The sequence below is a fragment of the Neolamprologus brichardi genome, chromosome 12 (genome assembly GCF_056152115.1).
Source record: "Neolamprologus brichardi isolate AB-2024 chromosome 12, ASM5615211v1, whole genome shotgun sequence".
Taxonomy (NCBI): Eukaryota; Metazoa; Chordata; class Actinopteri; order Cichliformes; family Cichlidae; genus Neolamprologus; species Neolamprologus brichardi.
In genome coordinates this window covers 22409719-22436808 of record NC_142115.1, presented here as the reverse complement: position 1 = coordinate 22436808, position 27090 = coordinate 22409719, and the positions used below count along the sequence as shown (strand labels likewise).

Sequence of the window (27090 nt, the reverse complement as noted above, 5' to 3'; positions counted from 1 at the left end):
CGTAGATGCCCTCTCCTCTCGGACATACCCTGCACGTCTTTGGATGGCGTTCGTCCCCAGAATTTGGATGAAAAACGTTTGTTTTTAAGAAAACTTTTATCAGCGACCGGATTAGCTGCATTACATGCGCGTTTGAATGTGTGGTAAAATGAACATTGGTCACTGGTTTTGAAAATCTCGACCAAAACAAGACATGGAATCTAAGTGCAAAGAAAGAAGTCTTTTGTATCTACTTTTCTTTGCAATTTGCACAGCCAACGTTTGCTTTTGTGCAAGAAGATCAAATGCTCGAAGGTCTGGTAAGTTCTGCAGCTAAAACCAGCTCCGACAAGGTGTTACGGTTATAACAATAGCCTAATCATTACTGATTTTTTTTTAAGTTGGTCTTTATAGTGAAGCCTTGTGCATGTAATCACAGTATTTGTATGTGCTCATCATGTGTGCTGCACTACACCAGTACCGTTAAGTCTGCTTTAACCTTACACAATTTTATGCAAAGTTTTTTCTATCACACATAATATCTTAGTATTACTTTAATGTCCCTAAGAGACCTATCCCTTTCATATTTTTCCATATTCATAAAAAACCTAGTTTCATTACAAAAGATAAATATTACTTGAATTTATTATCTGCTATTTAATTTCAAATTACACATGCTTAAGAACAATGCCTGAAGAGCAAGAAATAAGTAAATATTTATGGTGTGGACTGTAAAACCAGATAAAATGGAAATTTCTCCTCTCAAGGCATACTTTATGATGATAAAAGCTGGCTACAAGTTTTACAGAATATGTCAGCTGGATAGAATGAAAGAAAATGAAATCTTCAGCTTTACTGGGGCAGCCATCATTAAACTTGCCAATGTGTCCTTTGGACAGAAATCCCTGGATGTTGATTTCATGATATGCGCACAGCCTCCACTCCCTCACTCTTTGTCCTTCTTTTTCCTTTCCTCGCTTTGGTCCTCTTTCTTTCCTTTTCTTTCTCTTTCCGTCACTTCCTTTTTCTCTCACTGTCACTCTGTCTGACTCTTGTATTTCTCCCGCCCTCACTCTTACGGGCCCACAGGCCACTGCAGGCTGACTTTCACATCTGTCTGTCAGCACAATAAACTCACCACAGTTTAGACTGCCAAAAACAGAATGGTTTTACTTCTGTCTTCATGACTGCTAGTGACAATTGTACTTGTTTTTGTTCTGAGGTCTTTCAGACCTCATTCTCAGGGAGGGGGGAATGTCAACGGGACTCGGTGTCCGCATGAGTCACATCTGTCTTTAATGAAAAAACTTAAATTCAAGCTTAAAAATTAAGCAAGGGTCCACAATGAATGACATCCAGGTGGTCTTTCTTTTTCAGGATTTTGACAGTTTTAGTTTCTTAAAATACACATTAGTAACAGAACAAGTGAAAATGTTTGTTTTTTCATTTTTCCCAATTTTTTTCAAACATCTTCCATCGCCTTAAATTTAGTGCATTAGATTTTATTTTATTTTTTTAGTAACTGGAAAAAGATTTGTGTAATTATCCCTTAGATTTGTTGAAGAGAACCATAAAAGCATGTGTCTTACTAAAAATGATCTCTGAATGGCTCGTACCTGAAAAGAGCTGCATTTCTTCATAATTGGATGATAATCAGAGGGAATAGGTGGCTTATTCAGAAAGAAAATATCTGAATATAAGATTTGATAACTGCTGACTGAGTGAGAGCAAATATTATGAAAGCAGCTTTTTGAAAGTGCCCTAGATCTAGTAGCACATGAAAAAAAGACTTTATATTCACACATTTGAAACTGAGGAAAGTCATGTGTTGCTGTGATGCATGGTACAGTTTGGACTTAAAATAAACAGTGTTAACTTATGCTGGATATGCTGGTTTAACTGTATGCGACAGATGGAAATTTTGATATCATACACTTACCAGCCAATTTACACTTTGCTAGTACCTGATTGGAGCTTATTGCCTTCAGAATTGGTTTAATTCTTCACTAGATAGATGCATCATTCCTCAGAGATTTTGGTCCATATTGGCATGTTATAGCAGTTACTGCAGATTTGTCGACTGCATCCATGATGCAAATCCCCTGATCCACCACATCCCAAAGGTTCTCTACTGGGCTGAGGTCTGGTGACTGCGGAGGCAATTTGAGCACAGTGAAGTTTGAGATGATCTGAGCTTTGTGACTTGGCGTGCTAACCCACTGGAAACAGCCATAAGAAAATACATCCCATTATGTCTGTGGTCATGAAGGGATGCTGCCACCAGATGGCTAGTTCACCACTGTTACCAGCCAACCAGGCAGGCTGTATCCATGTTTCCATGTTGTTTACACCAGGGGTAGGCAACTCCAGGCCTCAAGTGCCAGTGTCCTGCAGGTTTTAGATGTGTCCTTGATCCAACACAGCTGATTTAAATGGCTAAATTACCTCCTCAACATATCTTGAAGTTCTCCAGAGGACGGTAATGAACTAGTCATTTGATTCAGGTGTGTAGACCCAGGGTAACATCTAAAACCTGCTGGACACCGACACTTGAGGCCTGGAGTTGCCTACCCCTGGTTTACACCAAATTCTGGCCCTGCCATCCAAATGTAAAAACAGAAATTGAAACTTATAACACCAAGCAACCAGTTTTCCAAATCTTATATTGACCCATTTTGGTAAGGTCGTGAGAATCAAAGCCGAGTGGGACCTGGTGTGGTCTTCTGCTTCTGTAGACCATCTACTTCAGGCTTGTCCATTGTTCATGTTGTCCATTCAGAAATGCTCTTCTGCATGTCTTGATTGAATCGAGTGGTTATTTAAGTTAGTGTTGCCTTCCTATTAGCTCAAAGCAGTCAGGCCATTCTTCTTTGACTTCTGGTATCAACAAAGGATTTCTACCCAGGAAACTGCTGCACACATAATGTTTTCTCTTTTTTTGTATCATTTTCTGTAAACACTAAAGACAGTTCTGCAGGAAAGAATCCCCGTATATCAACAGTTTAGCAGAAAATTACTTAAAACACATTTCTTCCCCATTCTGATGCTCATTTTGAGCTTCACCATGTCTTCATGGTGAAAGCAACAGTTTGGCTTTTCAAATGGAAATTTTACTATTAGGCATATTCATTAAAAATATGTTAATAAGAAGCAAGTCTGTTACTTTATCAAGAGACAGTGAGAGTGTGCAGTTTGTAGACATTGAGGTCTTTAATGTTTAGCCATACTCGAATGTGATCCGATATAGATATGATTGATCAATATTTGTTTTGTTAACATTAGTTTCAGAGAGGACCACACGCCAGACACCCATAAATCCTCTTTCACAAGTGGCACAGTAATGATTCGGCCACTTGAACCTCAGAGTGGTTATTTTGGCTAAATCAACTGTCAAGGTTTGTGTGAGTCGGTGCTGAGTGTTTTTAACACAGCTTCTCTGCGCTGAATCAGGTACCTTGAGTAGCCGTGAATGTGCCCAGAGATGAAGACTTACACATGCTGCAGAGCACTTCTGAATGGCATCTTACAGAAAGGTTCTGCAGGTTGCTTCACAGCAAGGTTTTAAATATGAACCGTAATAGTGTTTCATTTTTTTTTTTAAAAAGTCCAAACCTCTAGGTGTTTAAAAGGGAAAAAATCAGGCTAGTGTTGCATGGAAGACAAATAGTAACTGCTATAAACACCATGAGTGTCAGGTGGCTATATCAAGCTTTTCTCGACACACAATTAAGTGCAATAACAGTTTCACAGCAGTTCATTCAAAGGTATTAAAACTCACATCGATCCATCATGTAGTTTGTTGTAAGTTTTCAGACATACAGTTAGAGACCCCTCTCTCTATCTCTATCTGAAATCTGTGAGTTCAGCGCACCCATGTGTTTGCTTGGAACACACCCCTGGGGAGAGATAAATGATCAGGGAATTCACCTGACATGTTTCATTATCCACTCAGGTGAAAGAGCAGAGACAAGGGGGTGCGAGAAAGGAAAAGAGATGACGGAAGAAGATGGTCAAAGTGGGTAGGAGTAAGGTCATCCTGAGAGGGAGAAAAGGGTAGTCACGGGAAAGAAAATACAGGAACACTGGTAAACAGTTTCTACATGGGATTTCAATTTACAGCACTCTGCTTTGCTATATTTATGTTTCTTTGATTTCAGTACCAGTTTATAGCTGTAAAAGCTAGCACAAACTGTCAGTCAGACAGAAAAATTGTGGCTAATATTTTTAATTTTTGAGATTTTGAACCAAACGCTTGCATTTCATATTTTTTAATGAGGTAAATCTATCTGCAAGCACACTAAAATACATCATATTGAGGTGCTGTACAGCAATATTTAGCATTTTTATGGCAAATATTCACTATATACAAATATTTTGACAAAAAAGTGTCCAAATAGGAATCTGTAAACATCGCTGTCTGCTCATGCTTCTCCACGTCACGTCACAGGACATTAGAAGCCAGTAGAAGTCCTAATGATTGACAGCTGCGTAGCTGCTCTTTCTTGCTCTTTTAAGAACTTTTCTAAGTACTGTGTTTTAAGGCCATAGCTGAACACTGGGAAGGCAATTACATACATTTGTAGTATCTAGAACCATGAAAAAATGACATCTGAAGTCAGAGTCAGTTGATATTATAAGCTAGAAGTGGTCCATTTTTTCACCACTCAAATGCACTCAAGTGGAAAAGAGTGTAATTTCTTTCCAGACTGCTACTAACTGTTGGGAAATATGTTGCAAGAGACTTTATTTTGTTCAAAACTGGCAGCAAAGCACCAATCCAGAGGTTAGGCAATGGTGCGCACTTTGCAAGAAATCCTCTGTATTTTTTTTTCAAAAAACAAAAACAACAAACAAGTGCTTGAATAGTAACACAGAAAAAACATTTCTGTACCACTTTATTGTTATTATTTTATTATAACAATCCATGAAATCCTGGCTTTTTACCAAGGTCTTCAAGCTTACCTTAATGATTTATTGATCAAAAATTATAACAAGCATTGTAATCATGATTCTTAAAAATATGGTTTGCATTGTCAACATGTAGAAAGTACTAAGTAAAGATTTAAAATATCACATTTGAAATCTGCATTACAACATTTTTGTAGACTTGAAGACTGGGAAACAGCCTCAGAACACAACACTGATATTTTGTGGTGAGCATGTTAGCTAAACAGCTAATGATTTAGCAGACACGAAGCAGCATTCATGTTCATCTGAAGTGTTGCTTCTGGCCACAGTGTAACTGTAACTGAAATAGTTACATTCAAGTTTATTGAATTTTGGTCTATAACAATTCCTGATGAAAATATCTGCCTGATTGGCTGCTAAGCCCATCAAATCACACCTACAGGGAAGGTACTGTACAATAACGCACTGATGATGACATTTCTTCATCGGTTTGTTTGTTTATACATTTAACAGAAAAGTGAATTTTGGAATTATGCTTAATATGAACATTTTATGAATATGAACATTTCAGCAGCTTTAGGTTTATGTTGTAAATTTTATTTCATCACTTATTGAACCGTGCTGATAGCAGGACATCAAGATTCTTTGTAATAAAATCCAAACTAATTCCATAATGTATCTGGCATAACATTATTTAAGTCCAAAACCAGGTGGTCACAGCTTTCTAATACAACCAAACCACTACTTTCCTCCCTTGTATATCTCCTCTTTCCCTTACTGATTATATCTGTCACTAAGTGTGTCGTCTCTGTTTAACCAGATCGCCTGAGTCCTCCATTAGACATCCAGCTGGAGACAATCAACTGCACTGCCTTCAGTGTACGATGGAAGATGCCCCGGAGACATGTTAGCACCATCACTGGATATAAGGTAATTAGAGACACATAATGTAATTTAACAGCTGAAGCAATATTTCAGTTGTTATATTACATTATGTCACTAGATATGTTGGTAAGGGTTTTTTTTTTTTTTTTAAATATTTGTATCAGCATTCTTCCTGCTTATAGGTCGGATTCTTCTATCAAGTCCCACATTACAAATATACAGTTTACGCAATTTTAGCATTTGCATTGTACTTTTACTCTACAGGGAGAGGGGGCAAAACTTAAACTTCCACCGGTTATACATAATTGTTTTGTAATGCACAACTGCCAGAAAAATATCAGCAATGATGAAAGGAACTGGTGGTAGTGCCAAACCAATAGAGAGGACAGATTTGGAACCAGTTATCAACCTGAAGTACTAATATGGAAGTTTACCTGAATTGATATACTAACATATATTATTGCAAAGAGTTAGTAATTCTTACACCAAAAGATGGCAAACTACTGACAAACCAAGGCCTGAGTCACATGGCTTACATCCACAACGACGCCAGAGATCCCAGGCAAAAGATGTGTGTTCTCTGAGCAGCTGAGACGTGGAGGTGTCACTGGTTGAAATCAGTTGTAAAGAACCTCCTTGTGACTAGTTTGCTCCCTAACGGATTGCTGCTGCAGTTGCCAGTAGTTTGCATAGATGATGGCGATTTGCCCTTTATTTTTAGAGATGCAGGAAAACTTGAAGAAAATGCAATGCAAATAGGAAATAGGAAAGATTCTCCTTGTCTTTCCCATAGAGCCACACTGAATTAAAAAAAAAACAACAGCAAAAAACATTCAGATTGTATTCAAGTTCTTTCCTCCAGAAATGAGAAATGAGAATCAAATAAAACTTAAGAAACTGGTCTCACATTAAGAATTTAAAACAATTTCAAATGACTTGGTGGCAGTTATTTCAGGCTATAAATCTTTTGCTTTAATATTATTACCGTTATTTCTGGCATTAGAAAATTACTTTTTCTAAGTTATACATTTTTTTATTGAATCTGAAGTTTATAAAATTTGGTTGTTTCTGTATTTTATTTCTATTTTTTGCCTGTGCTTAACCAGTGTGTAGATTTGGATGTATATATATGGATATGTGCTATTAATTTATGCAGCTTATGTTTGACTACTGTCCTTCTTGGCCAGGACATGCTATTAATCTCAAAAGTTTATTTTTCCTGTTTAATTAAAGGTTAAATAAAACAACAACAAATAAAAAATAGGGAGTGTAGAAGAAGAGCATTTCTGGTTTGCGCTGCACTTTTCACAGTTTAACTACAACTTATAGAGTAGTTTGCAAGTGTTTGTAAAGCAATAGCATGGAAGTTTTGGTGCAGCACCACACACTTCTTTGCAACTGATTTCACACTAACAACTGACAACAACCTGCAGCAACTACTTGCCAATCAGCTGCAGAATACACATTTAGCACCGTAGAAACAAGTGATTCTCCTGGCTTGCATGGCTGCAGCTTTAGACATCACGTAGATAGCGACTGTCATCACCCTTCAACAGTCACTCACAACCATTGGGGAATACTAACTTTTCCCTTGCTACCAGTGGTATCTAGATGGTCACCAACCAGCCTATAGACCATGTGAATGAAGCTTTCACACCCTTGTATCACTTCGTTGTTTTCTAACATCACATCCAATCAGTAGCTAATCAACATGAAATTGTCTTATTCCTAGGACATACATGTTATTTGTAAACTTTATTATTTATAAATTGGGCCAAATAACAACAACTCAAATGCAATCTCGTGCGTTCCTGTCCGTTAATGTCACTAGGTTCAACCGTGTTAGATAGGAGTCACAATTTTATTGGAAAAAAGACATACATATGGAAAAGTTCATACATAAAGGGGGAAGTTGTCAGATTAAAGGAAAGGCGTACATGTCTGAATGGGGCAGGAGAAGCAGCTGAAAGACTTTGTTACTTTTTTAATCAGATAGACTACATTTGCACATTTTATCTTTCAGCATAGTCTTAGTATTTTATTAAACTCTCAGCTGATTTATGTCTACATTTATCTGAAAAATATCCAGCTCCATTCCACATCTTTAACCCCTGATATAGGCGATCATAGAAACTTTTCTATTTTGCTCTGTTTGCTCTGCTCCATTAGCATCCAATAGCAAATGATTCCCATGTTCTGCTGAACTTTGAGTTTTTAACATGAGTCATACAACAAAATTGCATCACAAGTTTAGAGTAGCTAGGTATTTAATGTTGGTGAAATGAAACATTTTACATATCTTTCATAGCAAAGTCTTAAGCCAGATGTTAGCTACCTTATTTATAAAAATTGAAATCCTGTTATGTTTGGTTGGAATATGGATGTTCCATTGTGGAGGACTTCTTTCTAGTTTGAACCATTTTTATTTTTTGAGTCCCAGAAAAAAAATTGTTTAAAACCAAGAGAAAAAAAAGTATTTGGTTTTCTCAGAAGTGGACTTACATAATTCTTTCAAGAGCTCTTTCAAAATGCATAGAAAGGTTTTTCAAGCTGGCAAACATAAAGAACAAATTCTCTGATATGTCACAAATCAAATTTTCTCTCTTTTTCCTTTGAAAAAAATTTCCATTTCCTTCTGCACACCACTGGCATGAGTGTCCCCCACTTTCTTTTTTTTTGCTTCTAAAGTGCTGTCATCTCACTGCCCACTAAGAGGGCCTTGAGCACTAGATTGATATTTGAAAGTTCTGGTTTTGGGGTGGAACCCTTTCCACAATATGACTTTTTACAGGGACAGTGTAGCTGTGAAAGATGTGGTCACAAATCTTTATTTATTGTCTGCTCCACTCTATACAAGCTGCACTTTAAACACTAAAGTTGGCCTGGCTTCTTTCAGTTTCCGTTCAGTAATGAACAAAAAAAAGTTGCAGGGAAGTTTTAACATAAAATCGACTGACTGCAAATTTTATTTATTATTGAGCGACCAATACATGCCTGTATCCATGTCCTGTTATATTATATATACATATTATATACATGTTGTTTTATATCATTGTTAAGTAATTTTAGGAAGGAAGCGACATTATTATATATCACAATATCCAGTTTGTGTTGATTTAAATGAGATTTTAAGGTTGTGAAATTAAAACAATACACTACTTTTATAAGGCACTGCAGGTGCATCAATACTAAGAGTAGATCATTTTCAGCCCATTGGTTTGTGCTTGTTGGGGAATACGACATTGTAATATCTGATTTAGATAAAAAAAAAGGTAATATTTTACGTTTTGTGTATGTAAAATGTCATAAAATTACAATGAAACAATGCTGTTATAAGGTGTATATATATATATATATATATATATATAATCTTTCGTTTTAGCCCATTAGTAGATGGTTTCTAGGCAACATGATAACATGGTAACATCTGATGTAGACCTTCAGGGGACTGACATGTACGTGTTGCTCTTTGGTTGCTCAGCTCCTGATAGAAAGTCATCAACAAATAAGCAGAGATTCTTTTGTAACATGAGTCATAATTTTAGTTTTTCCTCTCTTTGAATGTGGTATACTCTAAGACAACCCAAACCCTTGCTTCCTTTCTTCTTCCCTTGTTTTTGTTTTGAGTCGCCCATTAGCAATTTGTGGATCAGTATGACTGCGTGTGCTCTGCTTTTGACCATATGTCTTCACTAAGAGGATTAGTCAACTACAGAGCTACCCCATAAACATGCGGGGTGGCCAATTGTTTTAAGTTTACAAACAGTCTTCTCAGTTTCCTCATAAATTTTTTCTAGCGAGCCCTCTTTTGACATTGTTGTCGCTATGTCTTTAAAACGGAAAGGCAAAAACCAAAGAAACCAAAAACTCATTGCATTTTATGAATGTTTGTATCATCCAGGTTTTCTACACAGAGATGAAGAATGGCCGTACAGTAGGGACCGCGTCTATAATGGAGGTGCCGCTCAGCTTGGACATGCTGACTACTGTTAGTATCCAAAGATACATTCACCTGTAATGGGTGTTGAATTTTTAGCAGTCACTTGTAGACAATGTTGAATTTGCTTAGAGGAAACCTGAATGGATGTTGCAGTTTGAACTTGTTATTAAAGTCATAACACTGTAATTTTATGCAAACATCTGTTTTTTTCTTTTTCAAAGGGACAATTTGATGGACAAGCAAGCTTTGTAAGTGCTGTGCTAGCCACTGCTTTCCACATTATGCACTTTCTCTATAAAATTATACGGTTCTCCTGCTTTATTGTCACGACTGACATTTATTTGTGAACTTGATATTATTTCCGCTCTGATGCTGAGAAAATCCTTAATTAATAATGCCATCCCTGCTTTCTTTTCTTCTACTTCATCCCTCTCTCTTTCTAATCATCCTTGCCCTGCTTCTTTATCGGTTTCCTACATTCACCTTCTAGGATGTTGACATCAGTAACCTGAAGGTGAACACTAACTACAGAGTCAGTGTTGGAGCATATGGCTGGGCAGGGGAGGGAAGACCCAGCATGCCCAGAGACATCGGCACTGCTTCACAGGGTAAGAATATGTGAGTAGACGGAGATCATTTTACAGTCGATGCCAGTAGCTTTACAGTAGTTCGTTTACACCATTCGCTGACTACAGTTTTTCCCCCTGGCATTAGAAATGTGCATGCCCCCTTCACCCCCCTCCAAGCCCACTGTCATGGCCGTATCCGACACAGAGCTGGCGCTATCGTGGCAGCAAGGCGAGAGTGACGGAAGCGCACCTGTTCTTCACTTCCTGGTGGCTTACATCAGGTCAGTCAGAACTGACCGGTTTCATCACTGCTGACTTGATGTTAATACATAGGACACACGCAACAGCACAAACACCAGTCACCTCTTTTACATCAACACAACGCCAGTGCTGGTTTGGAGCTAGTTCTGGCTTGCTCGCTTTTGAAAACCAGCCAATTTTTTCTGACAGTTTTGAGAGCGCAACATTACATAAAATAAAAATAGGGGCAAACGGACTGTGCAAACGGCATCTTCCATAACATCGGTAGTTCCAACTTTAGGAATAGTAATTTTACGGTGCTGTACAGCTGTCGACTTCAGCACTAGAAGGTCTTTTTTGAGTGGAATTGGTGCAAAAAAAAAATTATGCAAACACTTAAAAATCAGCTCACATATGCACTTAACAAGTTAAGACTGAGTGTTGTCGTCATGGAGGAAAACAACAGACCTAAAAGGACAGTTCTGCAAAATCTTCTTATTTTCCATTTTGCTAGGAGTGTTAGAAGATCAACTTGACTTTCAAATCTATAAACCAAATGTGAAATGTGTATTTGATTTTCAGGTACACCAGCAATGGCAAACCCTGTTGCGCTGATATCTAACATTTAGCAAGGAGCTTTCCCTGCTACCGAGCCGTATGCTTTTACTTCACACCAGCTACATGAACTTATCTTACAACACCTCAGGGTGTCCACCCTAAAGTTAAAAAACACTGCTTAAAAGGTTCAAAACAAAGCTACCACAACCTCTCATTCTTTCCCCGTGTGTTTTATCCTTCTATGGGCTGAAATGTAAAAACAGCAACTTATGATTGCAGATTTAATTAATCAGATACCTTGAATTGATTTTGAAAGAGTCTGCCACTACAGTGCTGCAAAGCAACCTGAAGTGATTCTCAGTATAATCAAATTTTGTTGCTTGCACTTGTTTTTTAGGACAGTGGTTTCCCCAGCTTTCAGTTTTTTTGATTTGCTTCCTGAAGTTGCTCAACTCCTCAGCCCTCAGTCTTTTGAGGCTCTCGACAAGAAACAAGCAGACGCTGGACACAGGACAACATCTGTACACTTTTAAAACAGTACCTGTTCACTGCTAAAGTGATAATAATGGACTATGTTTTCATTATTAGAAGTTATTAACTTCTAGAAATAGATCAATAATATACACTGTTAATCAGTAACAGTTTTGAAAGCTAGCAGAGTGCTAATAATGAACTATCTTAAAAGAAACCATATTTCAAATACAATTCAGTTGGTTTGCATTAACGGATGTAGAGATCTGCACCTACTCAGATTCAAATAACTAAACAGGGCACACACAGCTCTCTTTCACAGTGACTTTCATGAGGCTTTTCCTGTCTGTTCAGTGTAAGCTTTTGTGTTTTGACATAAGGGTCAGTTGTGACATGTGAAAGAATGAGTTTCATTCTTTGTTTAGTAATGTTCAGCCACACACACACACGCGCACACATAGAGGCACTCAGATAAAGAACCTCCCATGTCTAGACAAGTGTTCTTCCAAAAAAGTTGAGGTCAGAAATAATTTGTCTCGAATTGTCTGATGATTTGCCAGATATTTTTTTTTCTGTGAAATATCAGATGGTATTTCAAAGACATGTTTAAAAGCAAGTCACAAAAGAAAGAAGCGTTTAAAAGCTATAAAAAGAAGCAAACTTTAAAAAACACAGCAGTGTCGCCCTTCAGGATGCAGAATCAACACCCCGCGAATGAGCAAAGAGAGGAGAGACGGGCGGGCTGAAAAACACTTACTGTGAGCGAGCAGACAAGAATAAGTGTCTGTGTTTGCATGCGGGGAGATTTTCAACACAGAAGGATCATCTCAGAAGCAAATCTTTCTCCCCCCTTACATCAAACGAGGCCTCACTGAGTGGAAGCTGCTGTTGAAGATGCCTCCGTTCAAGAGAGAGTTATGGCCCCAGGCTGCCTGAATCAGGCAAAGAAAGGAAGCTGGAGATTAAGGAAAATTTCAGGACTTCATTGTTTTAGTTTTTTCTTGACTTTTACGATAATCAAAAATGTCCTTTAAGGATCTCCAGAGTGGTAGTATGACAAGAACAAAAACAAAAATAAAACAAATAATCAGTTAAATAATCTCTTTTTTTATTCTTTGGAAACTGTACTCCATGCCGCTGCTTATAGATTTTTTTTTTCAGTAGGGGCAACGCAATCAAGTGGAAGATTACATCACAGATCCCTCACAAAAACATACCGTCATTCTAAAAACAATTACTTTGGAGAGATTTTGAGTGTAATCACCCTTTTTTTCATTGATTTCTAAAAGACAAAATAACTGAAGAGTAAAAAAAAAAAGATAATTGATGTCTTCGAAACTATCAAACATCAAATGAGTGTCAAATTAATCTTCTTATATTTGTATCTTTATGCCTGTCTTTTCTTTTCTCAGGCCAGAAATGGACACAGAGTGGACATATATTCGTGAGCCCATTGAGACTAACTCCATGGTTCTCAAAGGGTTACTTCCAGAAACAGAGTACCAGTTTGTTGTCAGGGCGGTCAACAAACACGGAGTTAGCCCACCCAGTCCTATCAACAACCCCGTGCGCACGCTCGGTAAGGCCGAATGTTGATATCTGAGCCAGAGTTTTATGTCGTGGTGGCCAAGCGCCCTCATTACTCTTTTTAGAACCACATTTCGAAACAAGCTCTTTTTCAGTATAGTTTAAACAATACACCCACGCTAAACAAAACAGACTATGCATATTATTGCATTACCAAACTAATCCTCATGATTTACAAAACACCCCAGTGTTCCTGTGGAGTCAGTGAAATTCTCTCTCAGCGGTGTGCAGCAATAGTAAATCATGTAACAAAGGACCAAAACATTACAGATGACTGTTAAACACATTATTATTAACATACTCTATCTCCTGACCAACAGTGCGTGAGTCTACGGATCTGAATGAAACTGGCCAATATATTATATTCACAAATATTTTTCAAATCTCTTAAAAATTTAGCTTTTTTTTGTTTGTAGGTTTTTTTTTGTAGGCCAAAACCTCCTCAAACCTCATGTGACGTAAAAATGATTTAACTCTGGTAAGGCTTTGGCATGGAAACACTGTGTGCAGGTTGAATGTAGGACAGCACCCGGCAGTGTGTCAGTGGGTATTGTGACCAAAGCCTTGGATAATGGAGATACGGCGCAACAAAGTCATTTACATTATTATTTTTGATGTAGCCTCCTGCTGGGGGCAAGATAGGGTTGGGGGGATGGAAGGAGCTGATTGATATTAAAACGCACACGCATTCATACAGGTGTGTATGTGCTAGACACACACACGCACAAAAATGTGCAATAATAATGTCAAACGTATCGAGGATGAATTCACCTAGAGATTAATGGGCATAGTGTTACGCTTGTATGTGTGAGTGTGAGCTGCAGTGCATGTCGGGCTTTAGCTTTTTACATCTATAACTACTGAAATTAAACAGCCATGTAAACACAATCACATTATCCAGGTTTCTCTTCTGTGACCTGCAGGCAACACCGCTTCCAACGCTGTGTTAGCTGTCTGATTGTTGTAAACTGATCTGATTGAAACAAGAGCCTTAAGTCCTCAGAGAGACAGTGCAGGAGCGGCAGACAGGGAGACAGATTCAGTTAAAAAGACATTGTTAAGAATGATGCGAAGGAAAGTTACACGAACACCATACAGTGGGTGAATTGCAGAGGCAGACCGACAGAAATTGCGGGTCTAGGGAAGCGTGGCTTCTCAGCAGGGGATAAAAGCGGGTTACGTCCGAGTCTCATCAGACAGGATTAAGGATGGGATGCCAGACCCCTTCTCTGCCCATGCACACGCCTAATGGATGCACACACACATGCACACAATGCACCATTGCTTCAATGAGCAGCAGGCGTGGGCTTGACTGACTGACATACTTTTGTTGCCGCTCTTTCTGCAGCAGTTCTTGTTTGTGTGGTTAGAGTGGTTAGAAACAGGGTGGTATGGTTTGAGGGGGACTGTTACACAACAGCAGATTAGTTTGATGAGAGGTTTTTTTGGGCATCCCCCCTGCCTCTGTGCCAGCACTTGCTATTCAGTGGATTTAATGTCATTAGGCTGTGCTAATCACAGTTTAAATCTTAGCACTGTTTCACACTTAAAAGTCAAGTTTTCTGTCTGTTTAGTTTTGTGAACGATATAGTCAATAAATTTTATATATATATATATATATATATATATATATATATATATATATATATATATATATATATATATATATATATATATATATATAATTTATTTATTTATTTTTCTCAATTGTGCATAATCACTCCACAGCAATACACAAAGGTTTATGATTTTATCCCTCAGATTCCAGCATTTACTACATTTACACAGTTAAGAGGAATGAGGGGAGAGAAGAGCAAGAAGAAGGGGGAGCAGTGGTTATGTAAGCTAAGATTAAGCTTTCTCAGAGTAAGAGGGATGGGTGTGTGTGTGTGCTATGTTGAACACATTGTTTTTGTTTGCTTTTCCATTCTAGTGTGTAGAAAAGACATCATGAAGCTCTATACGAATATAAAAATGCATATTGTTTATCTTAAAAGCTGATTTATATTCCACCTCAATTAGTTTACATGTGTTTTATTGCTATTGTGAAATAAATTTGTAACAATTCCCAGGTTTTATTGGAATCCAGGTATTTACTGTCTGGGTTTGTCTTTGCACACTGTGAGCTTCTTATGGCAGACTTCTGAACGGAGGAGACACTTTTCAGTATGTGGTGCAGCAGCCTCGGTACAGACTAACAGGTAGACTTACTGGGCTAGCATCAGCTGGATTACTATTGTCACCATTATCATCATCATAATATGAGAAGTATGATCACATTTGCCCCTTTGTCACAGTCATAACCAAACACCAGAGCTTCTTCAACCGTTATTGTTTGTCATTTTGATCTCATTCACTGTTGCTACCATCTAACTGTACCATCACTGTCATACATGGGAAAGAGACTGCAAATATACATATTTATTATTTTATTTTTTATTATTTTTTTATGATGGGACAGTAGAGCAAACAGGAGAAGATGGACAGAGAGTGAAATAAAACCCAGGCACCTGAAGTTGCCTTTAAGGCTATTTGTTGCTCAACCCACTGAGCTAAATAGGCACCCCTGGATCCTGCAAATATATTATGAAAGAAACCACTGGTGGCCCTCTGTGTTCATGCAAAATGACTGACACATTTTATAATGGAGACTCAGTGATTTTATGAACACCAACTTGCCATATTCAAAAAGAAGCCAATGAAAGAGCAAAATGGAGAACGTATTTATAACAAATAATAAAAAAAAGCGAAAAGAAATGAAAAAGATTAACTTTCATATGCTTTTTTTTCATTGCACATAAAGAAAACGATTTCAAGCATTTCTTTTTGAAATTTTTATTACATGGTTTATAGCTCATGAAAGTCAGAAAATCTATGTCAATGAGCACAAAATGGAAAGTCAAGCAGTGATTGTGGTTGGATGTACTGAACTAGGCCAAGAGATGCATTGTATTTATAGTTTGAATGATAATTTTCTTTACTTTACTACTAATGGATGGATTACAGACCATAACTATCAGAATTAAAGCAGAAAAATGCTTTAAACCGTGTCTGAGTCTAGAATATATTTCATTTCACTTTCTCATATTACTGATGGAAAATATTGAGCTTTTCTCCAAGAGTCAAATCTTCTGTTGTACAAAAAATAAAGATTGAAGTTGAGCTTTACTGTATATTTGCAATCCCTCTTTCATGTCTTCAGCTTTTCCAGCTCATTGATTCTCTGACCTGCGTTCACTGCATGGAATTCATGATTTGTGTTTTACCTAATAACCTGTTGTTGTCCTTTTGTACTCATTGCTCTCTTTTGTAATAATTATCAAGTCATATTCCTCTGTGGTATTTGTAACAGGTGCATCAGATGTCGGCAGCGGTGATTATGGGAGTTACATCACAGATCCTGGGGTCAAAGATGAAGATGGCTTTGACATTGATGACTCTGATTATGATATCTTCATTGAAGAGGTGTGTTTTTTACAGTCCAGAGCTAAACTGCAGCCCTATTTTCTGTTTGATTATCACTCACTTCATTTTTTTCTCACTGATTTTCTCTCTTTTCTCTCCTAGCTGAAGCCATTTCCAGGTATAAGTCAGGACAACAGGAAGTCCCAACTGCGTTCACACTCTGGTCCCCCATCTGGTCGAAATGTTGTTTACCGCATGAACACCATGACTCCTCCAAATGTTACAGCTGCACCAGTTTCCACCACCACATCATCCATCGTTTCAGAATTTACAGATCTGCTGTTCCCAGTCACTTCACAGCCCAGTAGCACTCTTGAGACCAAAACTACTGCCCCACTCACACCTACCAGGTAAGGCTGATGTTAAATATACCTTTTTAAAATGATTATTTAATTTAATATCTGTTTTCCATCAAGGATTTGTTTGTAATTTCTTGTTGTTGATGAGATTTCAAAACCTTTTAAAGGCAAAATTAACCACTTATAGATTTTTCCTCGTGAACAGAAAATACATCTTTTACTGCTCTTATGCTCACAGTTTTTCTCCTTAGTCTGTGATTGTGATTATTATATTTCCATCTCTCCTGGCTTTCTGCTTTTCCCCCCTTAAAAGCTTCCTAGAACATGTCTTTTTGTGCACTTAATTATTTGATAAAGATGGCGAATGGAGCAGTGAAATGTCACACATGTCTGGTTGTGATGTACTGTATGTCATTATCTGCAGCAATATAAGGTGGCTTGGCCACTGTTCTGTTGATTTTGGGTGAGCACTTTGGGCTTTTTGCTGTTTGTTCCTTTCCTTCAAGCAAAAAAGGAACAATTTACAATCAAATGCCACCTTTAGAAGACATACCTAAATACACGACAAAATATATTGCCCCTTAGGTTACTGTAACCCCAACTAGCAACAGATTACTAAAGTTCCTTATCTTTCTTTCTCTTTTTATCCTCCGAAGCATCCCTTTGTCAACCACCACACCTACTACGACCACGTCCCCCTGGAAAGGCGAGGTACCTCGTATGTACGACCTGAGCTGTGATGATACTGTGTGTCCGCCCGACAGCTTCTGTCTCACTGATTACGAAAGCGGCGGTTCGCGCTGCCACTGCAACCTTGGACGAAGAGGGGACACGTGCTCTGAGGGTAAGAAAGATTTCTGAATCTCTTTTGTTAAAAACATTTTATGTCAGCTGTGCTCTGATAGTGTAGTGGCTATTTTGTCAAGGTTGCAAGAAGTGTCCCTTTCTTCTTCCAACCCATGGGTGCTCTTACTTCTCATTTGTCATGATTTTTCTTTTCATTTGTCCTCCTTCAGCGTTAACAGTGAAGTTTCCCAGATTCCATGGCCACTCTCACATGACCTTTGAACCCTTAAAAAACTCTTATCAAACCTTTCAGATTACTTTGGAGTTTAAGGTAAGATATCACGTTTCATATCTTTTTTTTTTTCTATCAGTGATTAAAATAGATTTCAGACGGTTTCTCTTTGGTGCAGGCAGACTCTGAGGATGGGTTGCTGCTGTACTGTGGAGAGAATGAACATGGCCGTGGAGACTTTACTTCTTTGGCTTTGGTTCGGGGGAAGCTTCATTACAGGTGAGGAACATGTCAGAATAACATTAGCTATCATGTACTGTTTATCAAAAGAAATAAATGTGCACTGTAGGGTGCATAAGATTTAGAGATGGGATTTTTCCTTGTCTGTAGCTATGATGCTTACCTGCCAGATTCTTGTCTCTGCAGGTTTAACTGTGGTACAGGAGCAGCTCAGATAGTCAGTGAGAGCCGCATTGTTCTCGGTCAGTGGCACACAGTAACTGTCTTCAGAGATGGCATGAGTGGCTGGCTCCGTATGGACAACGACACACCCATATCCGGACGATCACAGGTTATAATACAAAGAAAATGAAAAATGTCAAATTGTTTTTTTTGTTTTTTAAAAACATATTTTAAGTTAAACAGTGATTTAAATCATACTGATACAAGATGTGTCATCAGTCAGGTGTAATGCTACAGTCACTCAGTGGCTGGAGACTGCAACTCTACTAAAATTAGTGCAGTTGTGTGCAGTGAACTTCCAGTCTTGTTGTCTTTGCAATGGTTGCTTTGAAGACAGGGACCAGGTCTGCAACCTCTTGCAGTCAGTTGTTGTCTTCAAAGTGATTTTGGTGTATAGAGACGGCGATCAGTCTGCTCAGTCGGCTCAGTCGGCTATCGAATGGGATCAAGTTGGCTATTACACGCACTCTGTTTGTGTTTGCCATCTAGATGCACAGAAACTCAAATTAACTGCTTGCATTCTTAGTCTAGTGGATTTGGAACAGAAATTCAAAAACGTCTCCACAAATAGTAACATAGTTACTGCAGGATGGTAAATTGACACAGGCGCTCTGCAGGTTTGCTTTTATATAGAAATATAACCAAAATACAACCAGTTTGAGTCCACCATTGCAAAGAGACTCGCCCCAGATGAGTTGCAGTCATTAGCACAGGCTGACTAATGTTGATTGCAACATGTTGGCAACATGTCCGAGTCAAACTGTGATGGTTTGCCTCCTACCAGGCAACCTGTAAAGTCACCCTGCGAATAAAAGTGATTGCCCAGAGGTTTAAAGGTGCTACACTTTCATCCTCTGGATGACCAGTTGGTTCCTGTAACTACTTGCACCAAAACTGTTGGTGCATATTGTCAAATATTGTCTTACAAGGGGTCAGACTATCCTTAAAATATAAATAAAGAGGTTTTAATTTCTTCATCTTGTCCTCGTAGGGTCAGTATAGTAAGATCACTTTCCGCTCCCCATTGCATGTGGGTGGATCTCCAAGCGCTTACTGGCTGGTTAAAGCGACAGGGACAAATCGTGGCTTTGTTGGCTGCATGCAGAGTCTGACCATCAACAATAAGGCTACAGACATCAGGCCCTGGCCCCTGGGCAGTGCTCTGAGTGGAGCTGATATAGGTAAGGAAGCACACAGGATGTGAGAGAATTTGTGTGGTGAATGTTATTTTAATGTGGCCGCTGCCAGTGGCACTTGGCTCTTATCCATATTACCCACAGTGCACTAGGTCTCCTGAAGTTTTGGTGCTCGGTTGAGTAGCTGAACAGTAATTCTAGAGTTTGGCTGTTTGGTTTTCATGCATACAGTAAATAACTATAATCATTAGTGGGCATAGTTTGAATATGGATGACAGTGTTTATTCATCACACCACCCGGTGTTAGTGTTATTTCACTTTGCTTAAAAGAAAAAATGAAAGCAGACCATGTCGTGGTGTATAATGAGAGCATTAAAATATCTGACATTAACAAAAAAGACAAATCCAGTGATATAAGAAAGGAATTGTTGCCACTTTAGATAATTTTCTGTCACAGCGACAGACAAAAATAGCTTTTTAATAACAGGGTTTTAGCCAATATGTCACTGAAGCAAGAAGCAGATTGTTTTTTGGCAAATTATGGAACACAAAGGACTTTTTCACAACATGATTTTATGAACGAGGTAAGAATATTAAATAACTTTTGTAAGAAATTAAAAATCACTGAAAGTCTTTTTTTATATAAATATACCCCATTCATACAAAACAGGCAAACAAACAAACAAAAAAAAAACTCATATAGTTTGATTGTGCGTGTTGTGTGAGTGTTGTACTCCTGCTCACTTTTCTGTAGTTGGAGCAGGATTGTTTATAGGAACAATGCAGTCATGGAAACTGTATTTATGTTGTAAGTGTGTACAAACATATGCAGAGTACATATGCTGGCTTTGTCCTAATGTACCAGGTGAGTGCAGTGACAATGTGTGTGACCTGGTCAGCTGTGCCAATGGCGGAGTCTGCTTTGCAAATCGTGCTGATGGCTACATCTGTCTGTGCCAACTTGGCTTCAGAGGAGCACTTTGTGAAGAGAGTGAGTCAACCATTTCTCCTTTTTCCCCCCCTCATACCTACAAAAGCGCGCACACAAGCATCCAGTTTACAAGGAGAGTTTTGAACAGCTGTGAAAAAAGGAAAAATAAAATCCCTGCCGTTTCTTCTTACCTGCTGACTTTCACGTATTGTCACATAAACCTTTCAAGGTAATTACTCAGCAGTTGAAGAAAATGCCAAGAAAATCGATTGAAATAAGAAATATTTCTCATATGCGGTAGAAGGATTGATTGCATGTCAGACCAGCTTTCACACAAAATAGCCTTTCACTTTTTCCTCTCCTTAATATATCTCTTCCTACAATCTCATTGTGTTGTTATCAACGTTTTTCCTCTTCTTTACATTTACTTATTTTCTTGTGTCTTTTCTCCTTTTCCTCAGGTTTCTCACTGTCCTCGCCACTCTTCAATGAAACAGTGTTTTCATATGCCGTCATCCCATGGCCTCAGTCCGCACAGAGTTACCTGTCCTTCACTGAGTTTGAGGTGACGTTTCAGCCGTCAGCCCCTGATGGAGTGCTGCTGTACAGTGATGACGCAGGGAGCGGGGACTTCCTTGCTATAAACCTGGTGGACAGATATGTAGAGTTCAGATTTGACTGTGGCTCTGGAGGAGCTGTCATAAGGTGCTGGATAGAGCCAAGTTTTGAATCTTCTTTTCACATTGGTTTTACATTATCTAACTAGATATACTAAATGTGTGTTATTGTGTGTTTCAGGAGTGAGGAGCAGATAAGTTTGGACTCATGGCATGAGCTAAGAGTATCACGTACAGCAAAGAGTGGTATCCTTCAGGTGGACAGCCAAAGACCTATGGAGGGGATTGCTGAGGTAGATTAAAGTCCATTAGAACCATCTGCAAAAACTATGTTATGTTATTATTAGAAAAAATATATATTTATAGAAAATATACTTCATAAAAAACTCAACTGTATAGTTTAACGGGAGAAAGAATCAAACCACAAGATACTAGAAGCAAGTATAAGTACGAGGTCTTTATAGTCAGGGTAGATTTCATACATGAGAGGCAAGTGACAAGTGGCCAAAAATGCAGACAGCTGGTGGGAAACTAACCAGATACAAAAAGTAAAACTGACTGAAATACACAGAACTGGGGGATTTCAAAATAAAACAGGAATTAATTACATTAGAAACCTCAATGCATGATACGCACACACCTTATTAGTTTCTAAGGCATGTTTAAGTGACATTTGTATTAGAACAATCACTTGTTAAAGTCAACTCTTGAATGTGCAACACTTAATCACCTTTTAGCCATGGTTTGGTTCTTAAACTCCTGAGAAAAATATCAGGCTCTCTTTGACCAAGCGAAACACATCCAGAGTTATAGATTTTTAAAACATGTATTTATTTAAGCGGATGTGCGGATGAATGGTTTGACATGATCCACCTGTTTCTCTGCTGTATTTATGTTTCAGGGAGCTTTCACTCAGATCAACTGCAGCTCACCTCTCTATATTGGTGGCGTGCCAGAGTACGATAAAACCAAGCGGACAGCAGGTGTAATAAAACCCTTCACTGGCATTATTCAGAAGGTGATTGCTTTTTTTTAGATATGCCAACATCAGTGATCTGCAACACAGTTATATTTGCAAGATTGTTACTCAGTCATTTCCAATCCATCAAGAGTGACACAGCAGCATTACATTATATATGATGTATACTGCGTACAATCTCCAAGCTACTGTGGCAGGTGTCTGATTTTAGTTTGGTTTTTTTTTACAGTCGCGCTCTTTCATTTTGTCCTTTTCCTCTCTGTGTTCTTTTCTTTTCACCCCCTCAGCTAATACTCAATGATCGCACCATCCCCATAACAACTGCAACTGCTGGTGGAGTTAATGTAGCCAATTCTGCACACCCTTGTGTGGAAAGTCCATGTGCCAATGGAGGATCCTGCAGGCCAAAGTGGGATGGATATGAGTGTGACTGCCCTCTAGGGTACGACGGCAGGCATTGCCAGAAAGGTCTGTTGCATGTGGAATTGTTCTCATCGACAGATGAACTCGGTTGATGTGCAATTTGGTTCACGTCACAGAAATCAGCAGGCTGTTCACACGGTGCTAAGAATAAAATATGCTAATGTTTTTACATGCTACATGAAATATTTTGTGCTTAGTTTTATTTTTTATAATGCTTTCTGTTTTAAATCCACCAATATGACAGTTTTTTCTCATGGAAACTTAGTCCCTTAAGTTTACTTTTTCTTTTTAATGCTTTCATGGAACAGAGTGTGGGAATTACTGTTTGAACAGTAAGTCTTCTTCCCTGATCTCAAAAAGTAGATATTCTTTTCTTTCCTTGTTTGGAAAACACGTAAGATTTCTTTCCCTTCACACATCTTCCACCACAGGATCAGATTTGGTCTTTTCTCTTAGCTGTAGACATAAGTTGACACATGCTGATGCTGCCACCTTGTGATGATATGAAAGGAGCTCTTGTTCTCTTCCCAGCTGTTACTGAAGCCATAGAGATTCCACAGTTCATCGGAAGAAGTTACCTGACCTATGACAACAGAGATATCCTTAAAAGGTTGGTGGGGAAATTCCTGTGTGTGTGTTTTTTAATTTCTAGCTTTTTCATGAAGTGCATTCTACAATCTTTCTACAGAGTATCTGGGTCCAGAACCAGCCTTTTCATGCGCTTTAAGAGCACAGCTAAAGACGGGTTGTTGCTCTGGCGAGGAGACAGTCCAATGAGACCCAACAGTGACTTCCTTTCTATGGGTCTTCAAGATGGCGCTCTCATCTTCAGGTATTTATCACTGTAAAACATGAACGGCACTATAAAAAGAGTAAAATATGTCATGATGTCTTATAATTCTTAATCAAATGTAACTGGATTGTAAAGAAATGCTTTTAGTTCAAGTGTAAATTCTAGATGCCATGTGTTTGCCTTTTCTGTGTTCTTGCGCTGGGCAAAAAATGTCATAAAACAAATGGAAAAAATTTTTTTAGTGCACAAGAAGGACAGTAATAATAGAGTAGGACTGCTGATGCCATCAAGGGGCAGTGAGAGCTACGTGCTCAGCAGAGGTAGAGCTAAAAACAAAAAAAAGGTCTGTGTGAGGACCATGATCACTAAGAGAATCAGGATTTATCAGGCTTGTACCATAAAAATGTAATTCCACTGCAGTCCGCTGTACGTGTATGCATTCCCATGTTGTTGTAGTTACAACCTGGGCAGTGGTGTAGCCAACATTGTCATCAATGGGACCTTTAGCGATGGAAAGTGGCACAGAGTCAAAGCTGTGAGGTAAGCTCATGAAATCCTGTCAAATGGTTATCCAGTATGTTGATCACATTCCACTTTGGTTGTTTATTTTAAATTGCCTCTCTTAGTCTTTATAATAACATATTGCATTATAGCCTTATTATAACATTTATAACCAACCAATCCGGTAGAAGTAGCAGTTGTAGGTCATTCATTACAGTCTTTTGCTACCGCAAATCACCTTTCAATCCCTGTGTTAAATATAAAATCTAAGGTCAATATTTTATTTTTATATATAACAAAAATGTTTTGCACAAATTAGAAGTTCAGTTTCTCAGTTTGATTAACTGATTTACTGTATTCAGGGATGGCCAGTCAGGAAAGCTGACTGTAGATGACTACGGGGCAAAGACAGGCAGGGCGCCTGGTAAAATGAGACAACTTAATATCAATGGGCCCTTATATGTTGGTAAGTGAAACCTCAAATCTCTAATCCCGTAAAAAGATAAAGATTAAGAGATCATTTTCACATCTGTATGTTTGTGCTCTCTCTGTTCTTCGCCTTAAGGTGGCATGAAGGAGATAGCGCTTCACACAAACAGACAGTACATTGGAGGCTTGGTGGGCTGCGTGTCCCACTTCACACTGTCCACGGACTATCACTTAGCGCTGGTGGAGGATGCTGCTGACGGCAAGAACATCAACACCTGTTCCAACTAGTGAATGACTTCGGCAGATTAAGATTAAGATAAGATTTTCCAACCGAATCATCTGATTTGTCATCTTAAAGCTCACTTACCAGCAACAAATCAGTAAAAACTGAAATTATAATTTGTGGTTGTGTTTTCTTTTTTGTACCAATTCAGATCTGATGACCCTGAGAGGATTTTTAGAAAGCACAAGTACTTTGTGAAAAGAGGGAGAAAAAAGCAAAGCATTATGTTTGATGAGGATCTTTAAAAAAAAAACATTTGAAGGACTTTTTCATTGGATGACTCTATTTGTATCTTTATTTCTTTTCTTTTTTTCTACTGTAAATCCTTATTTGATTGCTGGAAGAACCAAGTGATCCAAGGGATCAAAAGTCATCATGAACCTGACCTAGAACAGCGAGCAGAGATAAACTTCTTTTAGAGGATTTTGGTTCTAGGGGATTTCTGTTGTCTTTGTTGTTGTGGCATTTGTATTCTTGTTCGTGATGTATTATCAGTCTGTAGACAGATATTTTCTAAAATCTGATGGATGTCAGTTTTTAACAACGTTTCTAGTTTTGGAGGGTAAATACGTCAGCTACGCAAAATGTTGGTTTTAACTTTCTTCTTTTAATTCACTTGGTCTTTCATTTTGATCTCCCAGATGTTAGTAACATGAAAGTCTAATGTTGATATGGTGAGGCAGATCAAATCCTCAGTAAATTATGTGTGACATACTGTTGCTGTCATCTGACACAAACCACAGTGCTGTTGACATCAGCCTTTGAATTGTTGCTTGGTAACTCTTGATTATATTATCAAAATGATTGATCTACTTATTCTTCATGCCTGAACTTTATCCTTTAAAAGGGGCATTCTGCGAATACCCCATTTGCATCTTATGATCTATTTGGTATGTTTCTTGTGATGGTCACTCCCACAAAGCCAAGACACTGTTGTCAAAATACACTGGTTTGCCCACGGGAGATATCCCCTTGTTTCAAAGAAAGTCTGTGATGCTAATCCTGACATTATGAAAAGTGTTTCAAAAGAAGCAAAACTAATGAAATCACCATGTGACTGTGAATGTCAGCGGTATCAGCTGACTTCAGCCTCAGAATAATTACAATAGGTTGACTGTACAGAACATGTAGTATGTACCGGCTGACTTTAAAAGCTAAATAACCATAGATCGTAGAAAAATGAAAAATATTAATGTGTCGATGATCCCGGATGCTGTGTCTAAATGTCCATTTAAAGCTTTAACTTTAAATTGACGCTGCCGTACTAGTCAGATAGTGAGGGCAGGAAATCAGTCTGTAGGCCTGACCTGTGCATAGCCAAAATGGGAGAAGTAAGACGGACATCGCGAATGAATGTGCACACAAAGAAAACGTACTACTCAAGCCTTAATGTCTCCCTAATTATGTACTCCTGAAAAGGAAAGCAGACAATTAAGTGCATCAAAGAGGTGTGTCAAGAGGTCGTCCTTTGTTATGTGACTAGAGACTGATTGTTGGCGCTTTGGGAAGTATGCTTATTCGGGCTTGTAGACTTGTCCTATTACAAGATGATGAAATACGTAAAGTAAGCTTGTATATGTTTTGGTATATTGTGACACCCTCTAAATAAAGTCCAGTCAAACAGATTAAACAACTTTCTAGCCACTAACTTTTTGTCCTGGTTGATAATAACTTGTTGGTGCCCTTGACATTTTATTTGGGAAATGGACTTCTTTTTATAATGATACACTGTACAAACCATCTTGTGCTGGCTACTGTGCTTGTTATTTGATCGCTTTGTACGTGTACTTCATTAGTCTGCATTTATATGAATGAAAACATGGATGAATGAATGACTTAAGTCTTTATTATTATTATTATGTGTGCCATATCCACAGTTGTTCCCAACCTACATAGACTTCCAAGACACCACCGATTAATATAAACATGGTTTAGGGTGCTGCTCATTTCAAGAGAAGTCCAGAAACCGAGAAACAGTACCAGAAGCTATTGTACAAAAAAGTGAGAAAAAGCTCTCAATTTAACTTTGTGCACACAGAAACCTAAAAAAAACCCATGGCAATTCAAACCATTTCTTTAGTACAATTCAATATTCATAATTCGTATATTACAACCCCCTTCTGACTTTCACATTCTTAAACATTCTTGATGAATAACTTATCACATTAACAAAAAATACAAGCTGACCAATGACTGTAGAATTGACTGTTTTCTGCAGAAGCTTACCTGCAGTCAGCTTCAATTACTATTTGACCTAAAAAACAGTATTTGACCTAAAAACAATAATATGTGTTACAAATAGAGACAGTACTGCACAGGAAGAGCAAAAGACCCGCCACCAGGGAAGGTAGGCAACTGCTTGGAGGATCCTGAGCACCCAGTACGCCACTGACAAAGGTAAGAGTGCAGCAGTGGGTTGCACTGACAGCAGGAGTGACCTGATCTCTGTAAGGTGCTCCCATCAAATTCCACTCACTCCCCTTGCAAGTGGTGCAAGATTCTGTTTAAACAAACCTGATTAAAATGTGTTATTATTCTGGAAGTGAAAAGAAGAAAATAAAACTAAATGGATTATTTAAAAAAAGCGAGACAACGTTAAGTGGAGCAGATAATATAC

General features: G+C 38.3%; 1 protein-coding gene across 2 annotated transcripts; it reads left to right on the top strand.

The window, feature by feature from the left end:
• egflam (EGF-like, fibronectin type III and laminin G domains) lies at window positions 1-26109 on the top strand. Of its 2 annotated transcripts, XM_035907338.2 has the most exons (26): window positions 1-299; window positions 5708-5817; window positions 9674-9760; window positions 9934-9960; window positions 10203-10320; window positions 10427-10562; window positions 12963-13129; window positions 15264-15338; window positions 16490-16602; window positions 16705-16952; window positions 17558-17745; window positions 17918-18018; window positions 18098-18198; window positions 18346-18490; window positions 19373-19562; window positions 20383-20508; window positions 20910-21153; window positions 21247-21358; window positions 21967-22083; window positions 22332-22512; window positions 22776-22799; window positions 22999-23077; window positions 23156-23299; window positions 23717-23800; window positions 24124-24227; window positions 24327-26109. In XM_035907338.2, exons 1-26 carry the CDS (start codon window positions 194-196, stop codon window positions 24476-24478), a joined length of 3279 nt encoding a protein of 1092 aa, XP_035763231.2. In that variant the 5' UTR covers window positions 1-193; the 3' UTR covers window positions 24479-26109. The 2 variants fall into 2 exon arrangements, with proteins under 2 accessions (XP_035763231.2, XP_006789791.2); XM_006789728.3 differs by lacking the exon at window positions 15264-15338.
• The last annotated feature ends 981 nt before the right edge of the window (window positions 26110-27090 follow it).

Excerpts from the sequence above, each read along its gene's own strand:
- egflam (XM_035907338.2), top strand. The coding sequence starts at position 194 with ATGGAATCTAAGTGCAAAGAAAGAAGTCTTTTGTATCTACTTTTCTTT. Across the intron at positions 16,603-16,704 it reads ATGATATCTTCATTGAAGAG|CTGAAGCCATTTCCAGGTAT; the intron begins GTGTGTTTTTTA and ends TTTCTCTCCTAG. Across the intron at positions 20,509-20,909 it reads AGGAGCACTTTGTGAAGAGA|GTTTCTCACTGTCCTCGCCA; the intron begins GTGAGTCAACCA and ends CCTTTTCCTCAG.